The 24,936-nt window shown below is 39.4% G+C and overlaps 1 protein-coding gene across 3 annotated transcripts in view; it reads left to right on the top strand.

The window, feature by feature from the left end:
- The window catches only part of SPTLC2 (serine palmitoyltransferase long chain base subunit 2), a 74,947-nt gene that overhangs the window by 18,604 nt on the left and 31,407 nt on the right, over positions 1-24,936 (top strand). For all 3 annotated transcript variants that reach the window (XM_067296875.1, XM_013940600.2, XM_067296876.1), the window contains exons 3-9: positions 828-982; positions 2,062-2,210; positions 2,529-2,653; positions 6,767-6,860; positions 9,526-9,631; positions 10,464-10,683; positions 12,481-12,607. In XM_067296875.1, coding sequence (XP_067152976.1) covers positions 828-982; positions 2,062-2,210; positions 2,529-2,653; positions 6,767-6,860; positions 9,526-9,631; positions 10,464-10,683; positions 12,481-12,607 — 976 coding nt within the window. The remainder of the gene's footprint in view (positions 1-827; positions 983-2,061; positions 2,211-2,528; positions 2,654-6,766; positions 6,861-9,525; positions 9,632-10,463; positions 10,684-12,480; positions 12,608-24,936) is intronic.

Below are 24,936 nucleotides of genomic sequence, written 5' to 3'. Positions count from 1 at the left end.
ATTCCCTTGTTTTTAACTCTTTAACTCTGAAGGTTGAATTCAGATCTCTTGCAAAGACTATACATCCATGCATTTGACAAATAGGATCACTGCCCATTTTCTGGATGGATGGTCTTCTTGACTACCCTAAAATGTCCCAATAAGGTCAGCCATCAAGTTGATAATAGAGCTGGAAAGAGAGCCCAGGTATTCCAACTCCTAGTCTGGAGCTCAGAGGAAAAGGCCTCATTGCATCACTAGGAGCTCTCAGTTCGGCTTCTGTATTGCTTTCAGACCTCCTTCCCCTGTTTTTCAGACTCCTTTGAGACTTTCTAACTTGATGCATGACCTAATGCAGTGATTTTTTTTTCTGTTTGTGATTGATGGCTTTTAGATTCTTTGAATTACTTAAGGTTTGACTGAAAAGTAACTAGGAAAAAGTGGCCTGTTTTTCAGTAGGCTTATATTTGTTCTACAGGAATTGGCACTTACTAGTGAGGAAGCCTTGGGGACATGGTAGATTTGCAACTTGAAAAAGTTTGAAAATCACATTTGGCAGATAGACTTTACACTAGTAGGTTCCCATTGTTCAGTTTTGCTGCTGTCTCACCTTCAAGCAATTTTGCACTAGCATGAACTTCCAGCAGTAGTAATACTGGACTAGAAACACTTTAGGTGGAATTGTTTCAGGACTTGAGACTGAAGAGCTCTTAACTTTTTATTCTATTTTCCTGTTTTCTCATCTGTAAATTACACTCATTGATACAACAAACAACTCATTCTCCTTATATTACAGCAAACTGGGAATACACCTTCGTTTTACTTGGGGTACTTCTGATGTGTTTCAGGACTTTGTCCCATTGTACCAGGACTTTGAAAATTTCTACACCAGAAACCTCTACATGCGCATTCGAGACAGCTGGAACAGACCAATCTGCAGTGTGCCAGGGGCCAAAGTGGACATGATGGAGAGAGTTTCCCATGACTATAACTGGACATTCATGTGAGTCAATATTGGAAGAAAGGCTTCCAACGACTATCTTTAAATAAAGAGTGTCTAAGAGCAGATTGAAGGCTGTAAGGTTAAAGGAGTTGTGAATCATGTTTGCTTGAGGTTTCCACAGACATGAATTGATGAATTTTGCTGTTTTGAAACACATCTGACCACCAAAATAATTATTTTTTATACAATCTTTTGAGTATTAATATTTTTCAGTGCTCTTGACTGTGTTAATATTTCATGGGCACTCTTATAGCAGCATTAATACTTCTGTGTGAGATGACTAGAACCTTGAGCAGATACTTTGGAAGACATGACTTTTTGTGACTTTTTGAGCTGCTTTAGAATCAGTCTTGGCACTTGAAGTAAATGTTGTTGCCTGAAACTGAACTTAGCATGATTGCTTTGAGTCAGAACTGAAATAGACTGTGGAGACAACAGAAATTCAAGTACAAGAATTGTCAAAAATTGAGATTGACACACCACAAGGTTTGATGTGAAGAGGTTTACACCACGGTACTTGGTGAAACTAGTCATGTCTCTGCTTGACTTTCACATGCAAGATAATAAGCAGAACTTTTTTCCGCTAAACTTCTTCCTTAATCTCCTTGTCACGTATTGTTAGCACAGCAGTGCCAGATGTGTTTCCTTTCTGTGGTTAGAGGATATCCTGCTTGAAGGGCTGCCAAGTTAATTGATCTAGAGATCTTATTTTGTAATTGGAAAGAAAGCTGCATATTTCTTGCGTGGAGGGGGAACGTGCCAGGGAAACAACAAATGGTTTGAGAAGTCTCAAGCAATATTGAATGATAGCAAATGCTCCTTTTAATGTAAACCGTTGTAGGTACTTGCTTCTATCCTCAGTTTGAGACCACAACAGGGGGTGAACACCTTTTTCACTGATTATTTCAGTTTGATAGTAAGAATCGTTACCAAAAAAACCCTTAATGGTTGGTTTTGTTGATTTCTACCATTTCAGCATTATCTTCCAGGAAACTGAAATAATACAGGAAATCTTCTTGTATAGCTGGTTTTACAATTACTGGTGTCTTAACCTGTTTGTTTTGTTTTTTTTAATACAGGTACACTGGGAGAGTGATAAAGGACATTATTAATATGGGTTCCTACAACTATCTTGGATTTGCACAGAATACTGGGGCTTGCCAAGAAGCAGCAGCTAAAGTTCTGTCCCAGTATGGAGCTGGGGTGTGCAGCACTAGGCAGGAGATGGGTAAGTTGGAGTGAGATTGGATGTTCCTAGAATGTATGCTTCGAAGTTTGTAAAATGACCTCTGGCTTCTTTTAAACATTACTTATTCCAGCTTTTGAACTTTAGTCTAAGCAATCAAGAAGTTCTTCCTGAGTGAAAATAAATTGACTTGCTGGGTTTAGTTTATCTAGCATAGCAGTTGACTCATTATGTTTTCAGATTTTTTTTTGATGGGACTTTGAACAAAGAACAGCCTGGTTGCTGAAAAAGCTTCTTGTAGAATACAGCAATAAGGGAAGTTTCTCCTCACTCTGAATTTCTTATTTATTTTATATGCAGGAAACTTGGACAAACATGAGGAGCTGGAAAAGCTGATTGCCAGATTCCTAGGTGTGGAATCTGCAATGGCATATGGGATGGGGTTTGCAACCAACTCCATGAACATTCCTGCTTTAGTTGGCAAGGTATGGCTTAAGTCACTGGTAAAGATACATCTAACAAAGATTCTGCTTGTAGGGTTTTCCAGAAGCTACTTGTTTGTTTTCACTTTTCTTCACTGGCAGCCCCTGCAGGTACTCTGTGTGGAAACCACAGGTCACAGTATGCATCTCTATCTTGGGCAAAAATCTTTTGGGAACACAGCATCCTGGAGACCAGTAGTGCTCTTGCCCTCTTTCTGGGGGAGAGCATAGCATGTTATGGCTTGCTTCCTCAGGCTACTCATTACTGTATGAAATAGTGGCCGATTAACAGGCTGATGGGCTGGAGGTATTTTGATGCTCTTGAGACACTAAGAAGTGACTGTGTCAGTGAGATGTGCAGATAAGCTGGATTGCATGTTGATACATACAAAGTTTATTATCTTTGAGGGACATCTGAAAAGTCCTTCCTTTGAAGGAATAAATTCCTAGTAGAAAAACTATTTGAAAAACAGAAGGTCAAATGTAAAGACTGGTTATCTCTACTGTGTGCTCCATAAAACAGTATACCATGCAAACTGTGGTATTTTAGTAATCGGAAAATTAATGGAGGAGAACTCTTTGCATCTTCTGATACAAAATATATGTTCTCTTATCTCTTGCTTAAAGTGAAATAGTGTGAGTACTGGGACTGTTTGCTCTCTTTGAAGATGATTCCCTGTTAGCCTAATGCTAGAAGCATATTGGAATTCTTTATCCCTATGTACTGAATTATTTCTCCTTTATTCACTTTATTTTTCCACTTCCTGAGATCATTTTCTAAATTCTTCCACTTGTCATATCTACAGTTCATAAAATAGCCGCCTTGTTCTTCCCAATAATTTTTTCTCTTAGTGATTGTCTTCTTGAGTAGCTGTAGTGTCTTCCCACTTCTGATAGTGTTTTGTAACATTGAAGCAGCACTGTCTGCTTCATGCCTCTTTTGTCTTGGTTTGTTAAATTTTAAATATGTCAGATGCTTTCCATAATGATAAATATTTTTGAATCAGATGCTAGAGAGGAACTGAGTGCATCAAATCTAGTCCTTCTGGAGTTAAATAGCTCCACAATGCTATGTTTTTGAACAACATTTATGTTATTGTGACTAATGCACATCTGTTCTTTGTCTTCCTACCTTTCCCTGGTTTCTCTTAATCAGAAAAATGATTCATGATTTCTGTGAGATTTTGAATTCACAAGTCTGGTTAAACATATCTTTGACTGTCTGAGTGTTCTACCTGTTTTAGTCAGTAGAAATCGCCCAGTACCACGCAATAACTCAAGATTTTTTTTCTGTGTATGTGAATCCCATTGTATTATCTTTAATAGCATATCAAAATACCCTTGAGACACCTCACTCACTTCCTTAGTTGCTACATTTGAACTTTAACTGTTTTTACATACATTGAGAGAGTCCTAATGGTAAATCCCAAGACATGTAACATACCTGTTTCCATATGCATAACTTATACATGTAATAAAATAACTTTTTTCATATTCGAATGGATTACAGCAGGTCTGAACTGTTAGTGATAAGCATACTTAATTTTTGTGCACTTTAAGTAAATAATAAGAAGTTTCTGCCCCATAATACTAGAATTGCCACTATACTCAGGTGAATACCCCAAACAAAAAATGGCCTCTTCTGAAGATAAGAGCCGTTGTTAGTGAACAATTTTACAGTTGCGAATACTAACTAAATGCTGCTTCTGGCTGCCTAACATTGCTTTTTATTGCACTTTTAATCTTTTTATATCTACAAATAAGGAAGGTCTCACATAAATCAGAATTCTGAATTCTGGCATAACCCAGGATATGGTGGCTGTGTGTGTACAGCCTGTTTGGCAAGGCTTTAATAAAGAATTCTCAGGGAAGCCTATAGATTATAGATCCCCTGCTTGATTTGAACTCAAGCTCTCAGCTTACTATTGTTTGTATCTGTCTGCTTGTCCTATGTACGTTTTGGGTACAAAGTTTCTTGGAACATGCGTTTTTGGAGTTTAGGCAAATGTAATTGGTAATGGCAACTGCACTTGGCCAGAAGAAGTTACTTTGATAGTCAATGATATGACTTGAAGCTATTTATTGTCTATACCATATCTGGGTTCTTACATCACAGTTACTTAGTTTAAAATACAAGCCACTGTAGTAAAGCTGTTCACATATATGTAGTGCTTGACCACCTGTTCCCTTTTTGCTCTGTAGAATACTTAGGCATTTAGCTTATGTTGCTACTTAACCCTCTTTTAATGGCAACAGCTATGACTTGATTATCCTAGGATCCAACTCTACCCCATAGCGTGGTCAGCATTGCCAGCAAAAAGAATTCAAAAGCTTCATCAGCGTTACCAAGTTGATCTTTGTTCACTATGCCTTGTCAACACAAGCTTCTAAGTAGATACTCAAAACAGGTATAGTTGGTATAGACTGAAAGTTGTATTTCAGCACTGTTAAAGCATCACTAAAAACAGGTCTTTCTGCACCTGGCAGTTTTCAGCTGGAGAGACACACTGTTGACAGTCAAGTTCTTGGCTGCACGGTACAGTCAGTGCCAAGTCTGCTGAGTGTAGACCACAGATATTGTGAGATATGAGGATTACATAGTCAGAAGTTTTTAGACCATTTGAGGGGAAGTTAGGTTCTTAAACTTGCCTGTTTTGGAGCAAGTACCATTAATATAGTTACTGTAATTATCTGAGAGCAACATTTTGTACAGCCTTTAGCAGAGGGCTTTTCATTGTAGCTCCGGACTGACAGAGGTTAGATAGTGGACTTAGAGCAACAGTGCTTGAAGGATTTTATTGTAGTCATAAGAAAACAGTGAATGAACTTCCATATATAGTCAGTTTGTGAAATTAAGTGCTCAGGACTGAATTACACAGTTCACATGCAGCACTTCATAGTAAAACATGGTTTTCACTTCAGTTTCCATGTCTGCCTGAAATATGTGGTGTGAATCTTTCCTGTAACACCAGTTTGAACACTTCAGATTTAGTGCCGTTTCTGGATAAAACCAGTCTCGAGCCTCCCAAGAAAGGGATGTAGAATACTTCTATGTACAATGTGATTCTATGCAAAATTTCCTTTATTGTGGGGAAAATACTCCTGCTGTCTGATGCACCTCCTTGTGTAACTGTAGGCATTGCCTTTCACAATCCCTCCTGGTATCTCTTGTTGCAGAGAAGAAATGTTCTTGAATCTTCCCTCCAGCAATGTGTCAAGAGAAACATAGAGGGACCAAGTATTTAGTGTCACATCTTCACTACCTTGATGTGCTCTCTGGATTTTTAATTTATCAAAGTCACTTCTAGAGTTACGGTAGTTTGCATAGTAATAGGAGCCAAGGTGATATAGAAGTATTATCATTTTCTTACAAGTTAATCCTACAGTATGCATTCCTGAATTTGTAGACCACAGTGGCAGCGCTGTGTGATGAATGTTCAGTATATCAGCTATTGACCTAGAATCACTGTTGCTCTGAAAACAGACATGTCCCAGTTTGGTATTTGTCTAAGGATATATTTTCTTTTTCTGTACAAAGGTAAACAAATTCAATATAACATTTAAGGGCTTCAAAAAAACTTCTGAATTTCACTCTTCAGTTTTGTTTCCTGCTCAGTGTCTCCTGTATGTTAGCTCTATCTACAGAGTACTTTATACTCCTGATCTTCAAAGAAAATTAGTCCTCTTGGTACTGCTGTAAACGCAAGGATTTACTCAGTGGTTACCTCCTAATGTACGAAACAGTACAACTTAGTGATTAAGTCGTTATTCTAGGGTCTGTAGGCTTGCTGAGTGAACAGTGACCGCTCTGCTCTCTATTTTACTTAGCAGTATAGGATTTTTTATTTTTATTTTTTTACATGAAAGAGAAGTAATTCTTCAAATTAACAGCCATGACATTTTTATTTACCATCCTAAGGCTACAAAGTATTTCTTAGCCTGAAATAGCTGCATTTATATTGGATTTTTTTTTTATACAGAACTTATAAACATAGCCAAAACTACTTGTTTCTTGCTCTTAAATGATTTCTAAGCAATTTGGAGTTAAAAGGTGTTGTATGCTTGGCTGTGAAATGTAACCTTTTCAATATCTTCCTCTTCCCTCTTCTAATTCAGGGCTGTCTGATTTTGAGTGATGAACTGAATCATGCATCACTAGTGCTTGGCGCAAGACTGTCAGGAGCAACTATTCGAATCTTTAAGCACAACAGTAAGTATCAGATGGGGGACTCTGCCTTTCTGCAGGTGCTGTAGATCAGGTACAATCTCTTCTATCTTCTAATGGCCGGAAATCCAATTTCTTGCAAGGAAATAAATTGCTGGTTACCCAAAGGGTCAGAAGACTGCTGTTACCAAGAAGTTAATGTAGTAGCAAACATTGGACTGGAGACTCTTTAATGTGTTCATTCTCAACTAATAACATTTTTTTATCCTGATGCTATGCTGTCTTACATCTTTGCTTATAAAAGAGGAACATACTGCTCTCTGAGAAGTTTAGGGACACTAGTGTTCTAACATGGCTTTGCATTACTTGGACAGCTCAGCACCATTAGACTCTTGTAACAAGCCAGGTCAAATGGTAATGCAGTCTTTTAGTGGTCTAGATAACATTTTGGGGGCCAAGTTTAGGACCAAATGCTGATATGATCCTATATTAACAAAAACATAAGAATGTGGATGTCACAGCCACACTAGACAGCCATGCATTGGTACAGTGTAGTACAAAGGGGGTTTCAGGGCACGCATCATAGACTAATTTCATTGAGTTACTTGTTTAGTGTTCTTTGGAAAGAAATACTTGGAATTGTCACTTTGTTAGTTTCAGCTTCCTCCAAAGGGAGTGTTTAGAATAATCTGCAGATAAAAATACTGAGAGTTTCCTTCTTTTGTTCTCAGTGAAAGAGGTATCTGGTTGTCCTTAATTAGTAAAGCCACTACCTCCATTCTTCAGCTGCTCCTAAATACTCTTTTTACAGTATTGCTCTCAGAGGTCATAATGACTCCCTTGCTCTCTTTGAGATGGGTCTGTGGTGGTGACACCAAAGTTTGGGTGGCTGCAATTCTTTTCTTTTCGTTGTCCTACTTGATAGTGGATCCTCTGTTGCATTTCTTGTTTCTTTTGCATCTTCTCTTTCTTTTTCTCTGAATAGTTTCCCCTGTAACTATTATAGTGACAACATTAAAGCCACTTGTTCTGCTGCTGAAATGACTGATATATGATAATCTGTCTTTGTATGATGGTGCTTTTGTTCATCTTCATGATACTTACAGTTGAAGAGTCTCAACATATTAAAATTTATTGCAGGAGTAATAGTAGCATGTATAGCTCTGGATATGATGAGAAGGGCTCAGAAGCTCTAGTATGATGAGGGAGATTAGAAGGTCTGTGGGAGTGGGATACAAACTAGCAATGTAAGGTTGCGGGGTGCTGTAAAAATCTCATAGAACGGAGTGGCAGATTAGAAGCTGGAAAAAGCAGCATGAGATAGAGGAAGGCAAAATGCAGGCTATAAATCTGGCCTATCAAAATGATGTACAACCCCTTGAGTTACGTACATGTCCTGAGTCCTACTCTTGATTTACTCAGTGCTGCCTTAATTCATTTCATTTCCCTGATATGTTGATGACTTCATTCATATTCTGACTTTTAGAAACCATGGAACAAAATGAAAGATCCTCTTAAAAATTCTTGCTCCATATCTGTTTGTTTTTTTCTACCTCACGCTGCACTTTATCCTTGCTATTAAGGCCAGGTCTAGCTCCCAGTCTTTTCCTCTTTCTTGATGGATCAGAGCAGAAGTTTCTGTTCTGGTGTTCTGCACTAAACTGCCCCTTTCTCCCTTGAGAGGTTTGTTGGAGACAGACACTCCACTGAGTTCTCCATCTTTGTCTTTTTCTGTGCATTAACTGTCTTCTAACAGTCTCCTAACTGACCTATTTTGCTCTCTGGTTTTTGGTTCCTTTTGCTGACAGAATTACTCTTGTCTATCAATCCTCTCTTCATGACTGTGCTCCTTGTTGTGTCCTAGTGTTTTTATCTGTCTCTTGCTCAGCGTTTTAGCTTTTGTGGGTTGATTACTCCTATCTCTACTCCTTTCTTCAGGTATTTTTCAGAACTGACTTCATGCATATATTTGCTCACATTACTCCTTCTAGAATCATATCAAGTGCCCAAAGCTAGTAAAGTTTCAGAATACACTGCTACTAACAACTTCCTCTGTCTATTTCTGGTATGCTGAGCTTTGTCCCCATTCCTATGCTGGTTCTTTTTTTTTCCTCCTTGACTCTGATCTCTGCTTCCCCTGCATTGATGGTAGCCACAGACCTTAAAAACTTCTTTTTCACAGGTCAGTCCTTTTCTACTTTTATTGGTTAGTAGCTTTCTGTTCCACGGCTCCAATCTCTTCAGCTTTTAGACAAAAGTAATATAAAATAAGCTCTTGTTCCCTGTCTTATTCTGCACTTTGGTCTGCCTTCTACTCATCTTCTGCTGATTGTCCTTGAACATATTAGCTCTTCTTTGACTTTATTTCTATCCACAAGGACACTCTTGCTCCCTAAACTGCTTACTCACTTCCTACCAAAGAGTTGCCTTCCCCCCCCCCCCTTTCTGGTTTTCTGTTTGTGCCTGATGCTCTAACTTGTGCTTTTAATTTAGGATGATCAAATTCCTCCTCAGAGTTCACACAGTCACCAATTTCCTTTAATCTCACTTGTGGGCCTACAGCTAGATGAAGATATAGCCCATGTTTATTGACTTATGTATGGTCTGACCTCCACGCTGGAGCAGTTTGTGCTTTTGCGGGTATTCCTGTCTTTAGTCATGTCAAAGCTCAAGCTGTTTTGATACCATCTAACAATAATTTCTGGTGCAGATATGCAAAGCCTGGAGAAGCTGCTCAAAGATGCTATTGTGCATGGGCAACCTCGTACACGAAGGCCCTGGAAAAAAATCCTTATCCTGGTGGAAGGAATATACAGGTATAGGTTATTCTTTTTATTTCCAAGACCCTCTAAGAGAGATCTAGCTGCTTAGCATTTCAGTTCCTTTGCCAAATCAAATTATGGTTATTGCCACTTCTTAGTTGTTTCATGGATATCATATCTGAGAATTAAATTGAGCTGTGGATGTCTCACATCCTGGACTTTCTGTTGCTGGTACTGTAGCTGCACCTGGCACGTCCAGAATGCTTCCCACATCCTGCTCAGGTTGTAGAAATGAATTAATCTAAATTATTATTTATGTCAGAGCTGAGGTCTTAGATTTTGTCCCTTCCATTCTTTCTCTGCTCACTCAATCATACTCATGAGAATGGAAGTGTGCAGAACAAATGTTTTTTCTGAAGGTGAGTAGGAGTATGTCATAGGCTTAGCTATGTTAGGCATTAAAATGTTGGTGACTTTCAGCACAAAAATGGGGTATTTTGGAGTACTACTACTGAGAGTATCATCAGCTCTCAGACCTAAAAATGATAGGCGAGTAGATGTCAGAAAAAAACACTGACATGAAAGTGGAAGTGTTAGTTCATGTACAAAATCATCACTGAACATATTCCTTTGCTTTGACTCATTGTTGCTGCTACTATTTAGTCAGTATGTCAGTATCCCAGAGATGTTAAACAGGTAGAATATGGAGGTCTGAGCACTAGGTGCAAAGAGGAGTTACCTTTCACCTCTCTGCAGAAAGTGATCTGTATAACAAGCTTTGCAAGTGGCTGCAATCACTGAAAGAAAGTGAAGGAAAAGTTTGACTTTGGATTCTATAAAGAGGCCGCAACAATTAAATCAACTGAAAACTTCTGTTTTCCAACAGTATGGAGGGATCCATAGTCCGTTTGCCTGAAGTGATTGCCCTTAAGAAGAAGTACAAATCCTACCTGTACCTTGATGAGGCTCATAGTATAGGTGCCCTAGGTCCCAGTGGCCGGGGTGTAGTGGAGTATTTTGGACTCAATCCTGAAGATGTGGATGTCATGATGGGAACATTCACCAAAAGCTTTGGAGCTGCTGGAGGATACATTGGAGGCAAGAAGGTAAAAAGCTGGGAATCTCATGGCCCTTTCAGGCTCATGGTGGAGTGCTTCACTAAGCATTTCAAAGTTGTTCTGTTTCTTGAGTTGCCCTGATTGTCCATTTGTTTCATAATTTTACATACTGTTTAGTACAGTGAAAGCCTGCGCAATGCAGAAGAGCCTAGTCCAGGGAAGTTCCTCATAATTCCCACATGGTCAGTGATGAGCTCAATTTGCTGAATGTAAGGTAGTGGCATAATGTCTTGTTAGGAACTGCTAGGAGCAAGGAAGCGAGGATTTCTTAATGTTACCTTTTAATGAGTCTAGCAGGAAAAACTCCAAAAACTGAAGTTTTTTAGCCTCTCTGTAGGAAGATCCAGTTCCTAGGTAAGCTTGATGGAGCTGATTCTTATTGGACTTGTAGACTTTGCTTTCCAGAAAGATGCTTATTCCCTTCTTGTTTTCTGGGTACTGACCTTTCTTACCTTCTAATGGAAGGTACTGCTAGAAAGTGTTGCCCTTGCCAAAATCCTCTTTTTGAAGGGGATATAGACAATTGCATGTGTCTCCTTTCTCATATTGTGAAGTGTACCCCACAGATTAGGCTTTTAACCTTTATTTCAAGGTAAAATTCTACCATTTGCTTGCCTGGACCATAGTGCTTTAGATATGAACAGTGACAATTACTATAGCCCATCCTTTTGGGGATGGGGCTTGCAAATGTTCCTTTTTGAGTTTACTGCAGTTGGTTTAAAATGACTCAGACATCTTCCCCAAAACAAAGCACTGTACTATTTTTTTTTTCCAAATGTCCTGAGCCAGTAGGTCTAACTCTTCTGGTGCAAGCTGAATCAGCCAACAGTCTTTCACAACTGTATTTTAGCTACTGTGTTTTGAGGGATGGCTTCAGAAGTAGGAGGCCTTAAATCTTCCTGCCTAGCTTATTTCAAAGCCACTTTACAACTTCCTTTAATTTAACTCTGACTCCAGGCGGACAGCAACATAAAACTGAACATTTGCACATATTCCTAAAATATATTTCCCAGCCTGTGCTATTTACAGGGTAGTCCTATTAATTTCATGGTAGCAGAAAACAATTTGTCCGGGTACGTGTTATGGTATTTTACTGGAGTGGTCTGAGTATTATAGAATGATTCTGTTACAGCTAACAACAAGCAGCCTAGATCTATGATATGTTTGTCCTTCATTCCCATATGACCTGCCTTTATCCTGTACCAAATGTAGCAGGTACGTTTAACATGCAAATGCAGGAGTAGTAGGCTGAGGTTCTTGTACTCTTAAATGACACCTGCTGCTTTATTTATATTTTGCTGATAAAAGTGAGTAAATGTTGTGACCTGTGCCTTGTTTGACTTTGTGGGGAAACAATTACACTGAGTGTGATACATAAGCACCTCTGGGTCCTGCTCCCCACTATTTCATTTGTTGTATGTTCCCACTATTATAATAAACACTTTTGAAGTATGACCTGCACACAGCTTGAGTAATGCAAACACCTTGTTACAATCCAATGCTGGTGTTGTTGGCAAAACAAGTCTATGTCTTAGCCATTTATCTTTGATCACACATTCTTCCCCTGTGACACAGAAGACAGGATTGCCATGCCCTTACTGTCAGCACTTCAAGCATTTTTACTTGCACTGTAAAATCAATCCTTGAGCTATGCAGCCAATTCCAGGAGACTTTGAAAGAGGCTTGCTGCAGTGACCCATTTTATTGTGTGATTAGGGTGCTACAATACAGTGTTCCTGTGAGTGCTGGCAAGGCAATGCCTGATTGCCTCTTGTGTTTTGCTAGGAATTGATTGATTACCTCAGGACATATTCTCACAGTGCTGTGTACGCAGCATCACTGTCACCTCCTGTTGTGGAGCAGATCATCACCTCCATGAAGTGTATTATGGGTGAAGATGGTTCAACTTTTGGTGAGTCTTTCTATTGTTAAGCATGTGGAAGGGGAAAAGCCAAACAGAACCTCTTTATGGCTTTGACAGAAAAATCATTCAATGGACACATTCATAATTATCTGTTAGTTCATGTGAACTTGGAATTTCTGGAGCAACAAGCCAATTTACTTATCAGATACCATGGCTGTCCTGCTTGGAGGTTAGCCTAATAATGGTATAAGGAAATTCGAGGTAGAGGTAAGTCATCTTAGTCTTACATAAGACAGAATATTGTCTAATATTGATTTTTATTCTGCATTTAGCTTTTCTAGCCTCCCTCTTTCTCCTCCCCTTCTTCTGTCTTAATATGTCATTTGCCCCACTTTTTAGACTGCTTTCAAGAGTATTTTGTGTGTATTTTACAGTCCTGTCTGGTTACTGCAGGCTTCTGATTTTTCATCTCTAGTATAATTTGCTGTTTGCACCTCAGTTAGAAGTAAACATGGGAATGTTTCTGAAATCTCTTTTCACTCTGGAAGCTAGAGGCAGTTTTCAAGATAAAGAGGCTTAATGCACCTGGGGAAGGTATTCAGCATATTCAGCTCTGTTGATTTAGTTTTCTTTTTTTGTGATAGAAATTAGAATGGGAAAATCTATGCTAGTCTTGATACATTCAAAGTCCAGAATCCAAATTCATGTGTCTCTTTTGCCTGGTAAGTAGTTAGTAGCTCCCTTTAGTAGTATTCAGTGTATAGCTGACGTATCATAAATGGAGACTGTCTTGAAACTGAAATGGTACAGCACTTTGCATGTAGGATACTTTGCTCTCTGTGCAAGTTCTTTAAAAAGTTGATTGACTTATGCAAGATGACAGTGTAGTTCGCTCAGGATCTGTCCGGGACTTTTGATTGAGAATCTCATTGAATTCAAACCTGTGAATATACTGAATTGCAGGAGTTGCAGGCATCTGGCCACAAGGTGGTGGTGTATACTGAAGAACCACATTTGCTTTTGAACAGGGGTCATCTAACCAACCTGACAGATAACTCCTATGGTGAAAAAGCTTGCTGGACAAATAATTCAGGAATTCTTGTGTTGTAACAGCTTTAATTCAGTTTGCTTACATTATCTGAGAATAGAGTTAGTTTCAAGCAATAGCAGTTGGTAGTGGCTGTAAACAGAAGTTGTTCATAACTGCGGCAAGTACCCCTGGGCAGTAGTGTCTGTATGAACGCTAGCTTTGAATGCTCCGGAGTGGCCCATGTGAGTTACCTGCCAAGAGTTGTCCCCACTAGCTCTCCCAGAAGAGATATTAACCCAGCTTCGAACTACATAAGAAGCTGTGCCAGTGGGTTGGGTCTTGCTGCCTTCTTAAAAGTATTTAAGCTCTCTTTAGCTAATTATTTGCCAACAGTTTGGTCTGCTCGAGCGTTGCTTGTGTTGGGTTTCTTCCAATATCTGTTTTGCTTAATGAAGTGGGAAGCAAGGAATGTGTAACTGATTTCTATTTGGAACATTCAAACTAAGGCAGTTTTGCCCCTTTCTGAGACTATAGTTTGATACGCCTTTAAGCCATGAGAACGGAAGCATCTTCCACTCCAGGCTGTTCTCCTGCCAGTATGCCAGCATAAGCACTCAGAGTTGAAAGGCGAACCAGATCAGGAACTGATCTGGCAAAAAATAACCTTCAACTAAAGAAGTCTTTGTTGTTGTTATTGTAGTGTTACTTAAATGCATGTCAAACTATATCCTAATTCAGTGCCAGAATTCCTAGCCACTCTTTGTATTGCAAAATAACACAGCTTTCAAATGCCAAAAATATTTTATTTCAAGGAAGCCTTTGTACTTCAGATTTCTCTGTGAACTTTGGTGCTTTTCAGAAGTGCTGGATGCAACAACTGGATAGCCAAAGTCCTGTCCAGCCATACTCAGAAACAGTTTCTGCAGCTCTCATGAAAGTGTTACTGTCTAAGCATCTAAGTCAACCCTCACTAGGATAAGCACCTGATAGGATGATCCCTGCTGGAAAGTGCTTTTCTGATCATTTTTTGCACGGTGCTTATTCCCTGTTATGCATATTTTTTTATTGTCTTAAGTCTTTAAAGGTAGTATTACTTTGTAGACTTGTTCTTTGGATGAAATTGGCTAAAGCTCAGTTGTGTGGATTGAGCAGCTGCTTAGTGATAGCATGACAAGGTTTTTTCCTTGTTTAACGGCTTTGGCAGAAGAACTTCTGTTTGGATGCAGTGGGATTATGGGTGGGGCTCTAAAGGGCCACTGTCTGCAATTGCTTTGATTACAAGCAAGTCTGAAATAGAATGATGCTGGTGAGACGTGATAGGTGTGAAGGCAAACAAGTAGTGAAATAGTGTCAAATTGGGTCACTGGCAAACACCTCCAAAATGACTGTGTATTATAAACATCCTACTGCTCTTAAAGTAGCAGTCAAGCCTAATTAATGGATGGAGGAAAACTGAGGTAGGAAAATTATTTTTGCAAGGGCACAAGAGTTGATGGAGTTGGAATCAGAAAAGTAGACTGCTAGCTTCCAACTCTGTGTTTCGAGCCACAGCTAAATCTTTTAATGGCTTCAAGAATGCTGGCTTTTTTGGCTTTTTTGTCTGCTTGCTTCTGTTCCCCACATACTACTTGTAGAAGTTGCCATCTTCCATGACATCAAACCTTTGTGGAAATAATGAAGTCAGATTGAGATAGCCTGTAGTTGAGGAGTAAGTAGTATGTAATTAGTTTCTGAGGAATGAAGTTGGGGAGTTTTTTGTATTTTGCAAGAATAATTTAATTATCTCCTATATTCAGTGGATTTCTCAATCTAATGAAACATCTGGAGGCTCTAAACTTACAATATAAGGCGTTGTAGTTACTAAAACCTTACATAACTAAAAAAAAAAGTAAATATTTCCTTTCAGATCTTTCTAGTAAGCTGCCAGTGATTAAATAGGATATTAGTAAGAGGTGGCACAGACAAAATGCAGATGCTATGAAAAGCTGAATGGCTGTTTGCAGAGAACATAGTGTAGCAATGACTGGATAGCACACAAAAGTGCTGCCTAAATTGAGACAGTGGTTTCTTTTGCATCTTGATTTCTGTTCAAACTAATCTGTTAGTTCTAGGTATTGTTGATACGCAAAAGGGACTAGCAAGCCCCAATATCTCTAAAGACATAGTTATGAGAACATATTGAATCATGAATACAAATATTGGTTGCCCCTTGATCCAGGCTGCAGAGACTAGTCCATCTGGCAAAGTCATGGCAGGTCAATGTACTGTTCTTGGAAGTAGTGCTTCCATTACTGCTTTTCAACATCTTCTACGTTATTAGCCAAATGCTACATCTCTATTCGATATTGCCTTGTGTTATTTTTCTTAGGTGTAATTGGCTAGAAGACCATCATACAGTCTTGACGAAGCATACTCAATTTCTGATCGCTTTGAACATTTCTACAAAAGAGTAGTTCTTGAGTGGTGAACATACTAAGCATGTAACATGTCTTATGGGAACTCTCCAGCGATGACATACATGGATATCTCCCATATCACATTTGGGTTTACTGTAGGAGAGTAGGGTGAGAGGAGGGAGGAGAAGGCTGCTTTCCACAAGAGCAAATTTTTGGAGCTAGTTTTCCACTTAAAACTCTTTATGGTTGAATTGTAAACAAGTGTTGCAGACGTTTGACAGCAGTTCAGTGGATGCTTCTCTTCCTCTCTGTTCAGTCAAAGATGAATGCACTTCAGATAGCTTTGTAGATTTTTTTTTAAAGGCTTATTTTTTAACAGTAATAAAAATAACACAGTAAGGAGTCTTCTTTGGGGTCACAATCAGTATACTCGAGGATGACAAAATGTTTCCTGGAATGGGACTCTGGAGACTTGTTGTGTATGATTCTTGATTCTTGCTGTTCATACAGTGTTTGGGTTACCTAAGCTGAAATTGCGGGAAAGTGAGTCAGCTTGGTGTTTGTCAGGGGCTCCTGGTATATTAGACTGTTAGGATTCATAATACTAACTACTTATCCTGTCTCAGTGACTTTTCTGGAATCGGTGGTTCAGTTTGATTTGAAAGATGGATTTTTCACTGTCTCAAACTCACTAGGACTGAGAATCCTGTCAGCTCCTTTCTGCCACTTGCAGAAGAGCTAGTAATATATTCTGGGCAGCTGGAGTCCTGTTAGTATCATTGCAATTCAGGACCCAGCCTGTTTGTTGCCCTTGATAACATTATTGAGAGCAAATGGGAATAAATTGTCAGTTATACTGCAACACTGGCAAAGCAAAACATGCAAGATGAAACGTGTCTAGGGAGGTTGATTTCTTCCTAGGATTGTTTCATGGAGTGATTGCACCTGGAAAGATTAACCTCCTTCAGAGATGAAACTTGTAGCTTGCTGTCCTGTGTATTAAATGCTTAAGTTGAGCCTTAAATCTAGGAGTGTTCTGACTTTGAACTGAATCGACAGTGTGTTAATGACTTGTAAAAGAGGTGAACTACTTCCTTCCAGGTCCATGGGCATTAACTTAGAGTCATTACACATGTTGATGTTTGTAACAACTTCATTGTTTCTTATCTTGCTTTTCAGGAGGCAAATATCCGACACCCAATCACAGTGCTGTACTAAAATGGTATGTTGTGGAGAGACCTTGCACAAGGTGATACTTAAATTTTTAGTATGACTGTTGCCTTGAGCACTGCACACAAAGCAGGGATTTTCCTACATAGTTCTAATGTTGCAAGCAGTGGAGGTGGCAGTGGCATAGGCCAGCCTAGCTGTTAAACTATCAGAAGTGCGTAACTAATCTTTGAAGGCTAGTCAGCTGCACATAGTTTGATAGGTATTTGTCTCATTTGAGGGGCTCAGTTGTGAAGAGCTAGTAGCTGATTACAATTAGTCCGTTATAACAGTACAAAAAAAAACCAACAACTGGATTTCTAGTCTTGACATTGCTATGTGCAACAAACTTGTGAACTGAATCAGAAAAGGTAGTTAAACTAATTATAGACAACAGGGAATAAGAATGTACAGCTGTGTTGGCAGAAAATTGAGACTAATTCAACTGTTTAGAAGACAGTCATTTCTATACTGTTAATATGCATGGAGAGCAGCATGTTGGAAACAATGCTAAGCCTGGCCTGCTTAGATTCTAGTGGAGAAGAGACTACAATTAGTGTGTTAACCTCCATGTGCTTAGTCAGGCCCTCAAGATATGAAGATATGACCTCAACAGCTAAATCATCCGCCTCATCTTTAGTAGGTTTCTTCAAGTTGAACATTTTGTAAAATTCCTATTTTCCTTCTAAAGACAAGTCAGAAGTATATGCAGATGTAAAATGTCAGTAGTAATGAAGGAATAGCCCACATTATATCGCTTGGTTATTGAATTTTAAGTAACTGATAGCATATTTATAAATGCAGTTTGTACCTTGTCATCGTGTGTAGTAGATCCACAAATGGTAGCAGTGGCTGCTGTTGTACTTGAAAGGGGAATAAAAACTCCTTGTGCAGGCTGAATTGAAAACATTCAATTAGCATTAAAATTGGTTCATTTGAATTTCCTCCAATAATGCACTTGTTAATGAGGTGTTAAATTATCACCTTGGGAACCCGGGGACCAGTCAAAACTAATGTGAGCAAAGTGAAAACTTTTTTTTTGTTGCTGCCCTTGAGAATCTCAAGCTGAGCTGGAGAACTGTTGGAAAAACAAATACTCTGGGGGTCATAAAGAGAATTTCCTGCTTCTCCCCAGGGGACTGACAGTTTTAAACATCACTCTCTGTATTTGTGCTTCCAGCTGGGGATCTTTTAAATCCAGCTTGTTGCTGCACCCCTACCTCCCTCCCACAGAGCATGGCAATCCTCCAGAAAAATTGCTTTAACCTGGGCTGAGCAAGAAAACTCTTCCAGCCTTTGGTGCTTTGAAGACTGTTTACAGATGTTAACAAAGCTGTACCCTTTGTTTTGCATTGGAATGCCAGAATTCTTTAGTTCCTCTTCTTCTGGACTTTAATCAACATAGTGGTGTTTATGCAAGAGCTCATAAAGCTTTATAACTGTACACCCACTTTGTTCTCATAACATTCCAGCTCTTGCTATTTCTATTCAGGTGTGAGCTGTCATCCCAGATCTACATAGCCTAAACACTGATCTGTCAAAGTAGAAATACAGTTTAGGAATGTGGCTTCACTTGAAGTATTTTTGTTTTTCTTCATTTCTTATGTTACATTTGATTTAAATGTGTGGATTGCTTTGTACTTTCAATAACACTTGAGGTGCCATCTTTCTACAGCATGTTTCTAGCATGCTGCTCATACCCAGAAAGAAAAAAACACTGAGTAGCAGCTAACTAGCATGTGCTGTTAGCAGCAGTTTTTCCTAAGATGTTCATAAGTCAATGTGAATGCTAAAGTAAACCATATGAACAGAAGTAAGAGCAGATGAGGTGATGTGCATTCTGTCTTTTGGTCAGCATGATAGTGAGTTCATGGTTCCTAACGTGATGTGTAATGTGCTAGAGCAGAATTTTTGGAAATACCTGAATGGCTCACCTAAGCACCACTTCCTGTCATCAGCCCTGGTAAATGAAGCAACTTTCTGCATATAAAAACTGATACCAGTATCACAATAGTGTCTGCAATTTAAAGACACATGGCAAAATTTCATTCTGTGAAGTGCTTATAATGTAATTGTTTCTAGTTTCTTTGGAAACAAGCAACAGTTTGTAATTAAACCTCTCTCTGTGGACTGTGAGCGGGTACATGAGCCTACAGGGATCTCACAGACCAATATCTTTGTCTACTTTAATGTGTTCTGATATAAAATGTGACTGGCACCGGGTCAGTCTGTGCCATCCACTTCATATGAGTACAGTTAATCTAACACAATGTAACATGTGCATTTTAACTTTTACTGGTGTGCAGATGTTTCCTTATTTCCCAGAATTAATACATTTTCTTAGATAGGACAGATTTCACCTCTGAAGGAAGCAGCTGTCTGAAAAATGTGCATGCTAATTAATATATGTTTTGAAAGCATGTGACCAGTGGAGAGATCTGAGACAACTTTAAATGAGATTGTTCAGGTTCTGTTGCGATCTAGCTTCAACAGTAGGGTTCAGCTCAAGCCAATTTACCTTGTCAAGAACAGGGTAAATCAATCTGTAGAGTTTCTTGCTGTCATGAGTGAGCTTTTATTAGTGCTCAGGTAGTATTGCTGCTCAGTGAAAAAGATGTAGGTACAAGGCTGTCCACGTGGGAGAAAGATTACAGTAGATGCATACTTCTCAGGTTCATGTTGCCTGCCAGCTTGTAAGATGTCTTAACAACTGCTTATATCAAGAACTGGAAGCAAAAAGTTTAGTGCCTCCAATCTTTACGGAAAATAATTTCTGTGCTTCTTCTAGAATTATTGCTATATTTCTCACAAGTAACCTCCTTTGTTCAGGACCTGGCATTGTGGAGACAATTGTGAGTTTTACAGGCACAGCTTTGATCTTTCCAGGATCCTTGGAAAATACAGCAGTGCAGGAAAAGCAAGTCTATAAAAGTCACAGCAAAGACAAGGCCTCCAGGGTTTGAGCCTTTTTGGGCACAAAGCCTACTCTTCTACCTCACTGCAGTTCCAGGTGGCAGGCTACCAGGCACTGCTTGCCAAATACAACTTACTAACATGGGAAAGCTAAACATCTTTCCTGTTGAAAGTACTGCAGAGTTTCAGGGTAAATCTGAGAGATCACTGGAGAAGGACAAATATGGCTGGCATAACATGTACAGGCAGATATGGGTAATCAAATAGCTTTGTGAGCTGAATTTCTTAGCTATAAGCATCTTTGACATTAAAGGAGAGATCTGAATGGCAGAGCTCAGAGGGTTATGATCAGTGGTGCAAAGTCTAGTTGGAGGCCTGTAGCTAGCAGTGTCCCCCAGGGGTCAGTACTGGGTCCAGTGTTGTTCAACTTACTTGTCAATGACCTGGATGAAGGGACAGAGTGCACCCTCAGCAAATTTGATGGTGATAGAAAACTGGGAGGAATGACTGATACAGCAGAGGGCTGTGCTACCATCCAGAGGGAGCTCGACAGGCTGGAGAGGTGGGCAGGGAGGAACCTCATGAAGTTCAACAAAGGGAAATACAAGGTCCTGCACCTAGGGAGGAATAACCCCATTTACCAGTACAGGCTGGGGGATGACCTTCTCTCTGGAAAGTAGCTCTGCAGAGAAGGCCCTGGGAGTCCTAGTGGACAACAAGCTGACCATGAGCCAGCAATGTGCCCTTGTGGCCAAGAAGGCCGATGGTGTCCTGGGCTGCATTAGGAAGAGTGTTGCCAGCAGGTTGAGGGAGGTAATCCTCCCCCTCTACTCAGTCCTGGTGAGGTCGCATCTGGAGTACTGTGTCCAGGTTTGCTCCCCAATACAAGAGAGACATGGAGCTACTGGAGCAAGTCCAGCGGAGGGCTACTAAGATGATGAAGGGACTGGAGCATCTTTTATATGAGGAAAGGCTGAGAAAGCTGGGCCTGTTCAGCCCGGAAAAGAGAAGACTGAGGGGGGATCTTATCAATTTATATAAGTATCTGAAGGGAGGGTGTAGAGAGGATGGGGCCAGACTCTTTTCAGTGGTGCCCAGTGACAGGACGCGAGGCAACAGGCACAAACTGAAACACAGACAATTCCATCTGAACATAAGGAAAAACTTTTTCACTGTGAGGGTGACAGAGCACTGGAACAGGTTGCTCAGAGAGGTTGTGTAGTCTCCTTTCTTGGAGATATTCAAAAGCTGTTTGGACAGTCCTGTGCAGCATGCTCTAGGTGACCCTGCTTGAGCAGGGGGATTGGACTAGATGATCTCCAGAGGTCCCTTCCAACCTCAACCATTCTGTGGTTCTGTGATCTGAGATATTGTACAGGACCTCTTATGGAAATGGATCAAGCTTTTCACCAAAAAGATGAAGCTTACATTCTGTGAAAGATTCAGATGCTGCCTTTAAATTCTCAGTGGCTTCATACACAAACTTTCCATATAAAGAGCTCCTTCCTAGTGGAAATAATAAATTACTTAATTCCAGGACAGATTAGTAAGGAGCACATACATGCTCACACATTCTGCCTCTCCCATTGCTACTTCTGTTAGGTGATGTCTGTAGCACCATTGGGAGCTATATCAAAATCATGTTGGAGAAAAACACTTTCAGAAGCTACTGTGCTCCATTCCATGAGACTAAGTCTAATACCACTGAGGAAAAGTAGATATTCAGGACTAACCTGTTGATTCTCTGTATTATCCCTTAAGGGATCCTCCTACCAAAAGACTGTTAGTAAAAGTGGTCTGTCCACCGGTTTTCCCTGGATTTTCAGATTGCTAGGACAAAGATGAAACTGTTCTCATAATACCTTACAACATCAGTAACTGGTGAGAGCTTACTCTTGTGTAGGGTCTCGTTATGATCGTCAAGCTCATGGAGGCTGTTTCAGAACGCTCCTGGCATTGCTTCACTATAAAGCTGTTTTCATTTTGGTCAGAAGAGTGTACTCCAATATTTATGACTAAAATCTCCCAAAGAAGTTGTCCAAAGAATAGGATGCTTAAACACATCCCACCCCCCGGCCTTGCTCACTGTCCAGTTAAGAGACTAGATGTACTACCTCTATCTTTTTAGACTAAACTGATTACTGGCTATTTCTAACCATAGCTGGACACTACAGATGTCTAATATATTTCTTCTACTGAATATCAAGCCTTGCTTTGCTGGAATTCAAGTGTTATTCTGACTGCTTCAGGAATGATGAAGATGTAAACTTTTAAGGTGGTGACATGGAATGTGATCAATCCACTGACTTATGTCAAATAGTGTTTCTTGGACTTGCACACTTCCCACACGCATCTGATTTTATAGTTACAAACAGTACAGTGACTGATGCAGCTGCAACTTCTTTTCTTCTGTCACCTGGTGGGGGAATGAGGGAGAGGATTTTTGCCAGTCATCTGCAATTAATCTGCACTGAAGAACTGTTTCTTATCATGGCTACCTCATTCTCTGTGACTTTCTTGATGTACAAATTCCTCTGTCTGGCTGAACTGGCTTTGAGTTTCAGAAGAACAGAAAAGGGGTTGTGGGTGTTGTATAGCCTTGTACTTCTCTGCAGATTTAATGTGAAACTTGAAAAACAATGCAGTCAAAATTTTGGTTTTATAGCAAGCTAGACAGAATCCACAGAGAAGCTAGCATCTCAAAGACCAGTTGCTGGAGTTGCAAAATAATTGCTCCTAAGTGTGAGTACTTGATATCTTTTTGGTCTTTTTTTTTCCCCTTGGAGAAAATTCCTTAAAAAAAAAAAAAAAAGTTGTAGCTTATAGCCCGCTGACTGTGGTGATTGTGCCCTAAGGTATTGGTTGAGTCCATTGATTTTGGTATGTAGGTCATTGTCTGTGTAGAGCAGGCCTATTTAACTGGAGCATTATGAGTATTCTTGGAAAAACGATGGTGGTGGGTATATTTAGATGTGCGCTACAGCTTTTTGGTATACTCTTGGATGGAAAGGAAGTGTGGCTTACTACAGTGTTTCTAGTGGGCTGGTCTTATATGTGTGGAGAACATCTAGGCTGTATAATATGGGATGTCCTCCAGCATAACAATGGTAGCATGGCAGAACTCATGCTAACTATATATGCTAGTACAATAGATGTTATTTGCCTTTTATCTTTTGAAGGTGGGTACCTTGAGAGGAGATTTTATGCTACCACTGTAAACGTGCTTCAGAGATGGAAGGATTTCTTCTTACAAAGTTGACACCTTTTTTCTTCTCACACTTAAGCTGAAATTGAATAGGTCTTTTATATCTAACGTTTCCTTTTTGTTATGCTTGCATATTTATTATAACTGCCTTAAAACGTGAAAGCGGGCTTATTTGCTGTTCTTATGACAGGTATTCAGCTGGAGGTGACAGTCTCTCTGGTTCTGTCGGATATTTTATGTTGGTAATGTTAGCTGAAACTAGGTGACCACTAAGTTATTTGCAACATGTCCTGACTGAAAAGTTTGAAGAGGCTATATCCTTCATGATCTGCTCTTGTAATACACAGGCAAACAACATTTTTTTCTTCCTTGCATTGTGATTTAAAATCCAAAAGAACAGTTAACTTTGATACTGGCTTCCATTGTAGAAAAATAATTGGCTTAAAACAGATGGTAAATATAGTTCACGCTCATTGTTTCTATGTTGTAAAGCTACTGAACTGTCTCCGTGGAAGTAGATTATAAACATCCCTTTTATAACATGCTTTTTTATAACATGCTTTGCTGAAGCTTGCACATTCCTTAGCTTGTAAAGAAATGTGGTGTTTGTATGTGTTCATGATGTTCCTGCCCTCTATGACTTCTCATTCTGTCACGAAGGCCTGCCAGCCTATCTGCATTGTACAAAGGTTTGAATCTGTTTCCTTCTATCTCTTCTTCACTGATGCTTTGTCTTATTCTTGAGATTTTAAGAGCAAAGATCCTTTTTGATTTCTGATGTCCAAGGCATCATAATAAAAAAGAAAATAAAAGCTTTAAAATACCTTCTTTTCTCTAGAATCCCTTTAACTTGGCAAATCGAGTTCTGTTGAAATTGTATTAATTTTTTCATGTTTCCATCTTCTGTGGTGGAGATGCCATGATGAGTTCAAAAAAAATAGTCTGATGAGCACACATTTCTTCTCTCTCTCTTCTCAGCAAGTCACAAGAATTAGTGCCAAGCAGGATATTTATAGCTGTCTGTGCAATGACTCTGAATATGTTTTCATGATTATACCTTTGTGATAATAATGCAACTACATGTGCTAATGTGTAAGTAGTATTAACACCAGTCCTACAAATCCTTTCAGCAGTTAATATACAGACTTTGATAATACATGTACCCAGGCAACACAAACTTAACTTTTCTACTCTGGAGTGATAGCTCTAATTTTGTTCTTTAAAATTATTGATTCACTTGAACCAATGCTTTTTATATTCAACTTCAAAATAAAGATGGTTGTAGTTCGTAGTTATTAGAATGCAGTGAATTTCAGCTATGTGGCAATAATGCAGATCCAGTAAGCAAGGTATAATTAAACATGGACATGAAGTAAACTTAAAACTAAACAATCGTGAAAAATTATTACCCCTATTTGTTATATTTCACAGATTGCTTTCTTGATTATCCCCTGTGTAAAAAGAAAAAAAAAAAAAAACACAAGCTGGAGGCAATGCTGCTGTTCCTCAGCAGATCCCTTGGCCCATGCCAGGTAAAACTGAGCTAGTAGTGTGGTGTTGCTCTTGCTTTCTCTCACAGGACAGTTATTTGGTCCTATCTGTATAGCTATTCTATTTAGCTGTG

The sequence above is a fragment of the Apteryx mantelli genome, chromosome 4 (genome assembly GCF_036417845.1).
Source record: "Apteryx mantelli isolate bAptMan1 chromosome 4, bAptMan1.hap1, whole genome shotgun sequence".
Lineage (NCBI taxonomy): Eukaryota > Metazoa > Chordata > Aves > Apterygiformes > Apterygidae > Apteryx > Apteryx mantelli.
This window is presented reverse-complemented; position numbering and strand designations above follow the sequence as displayed.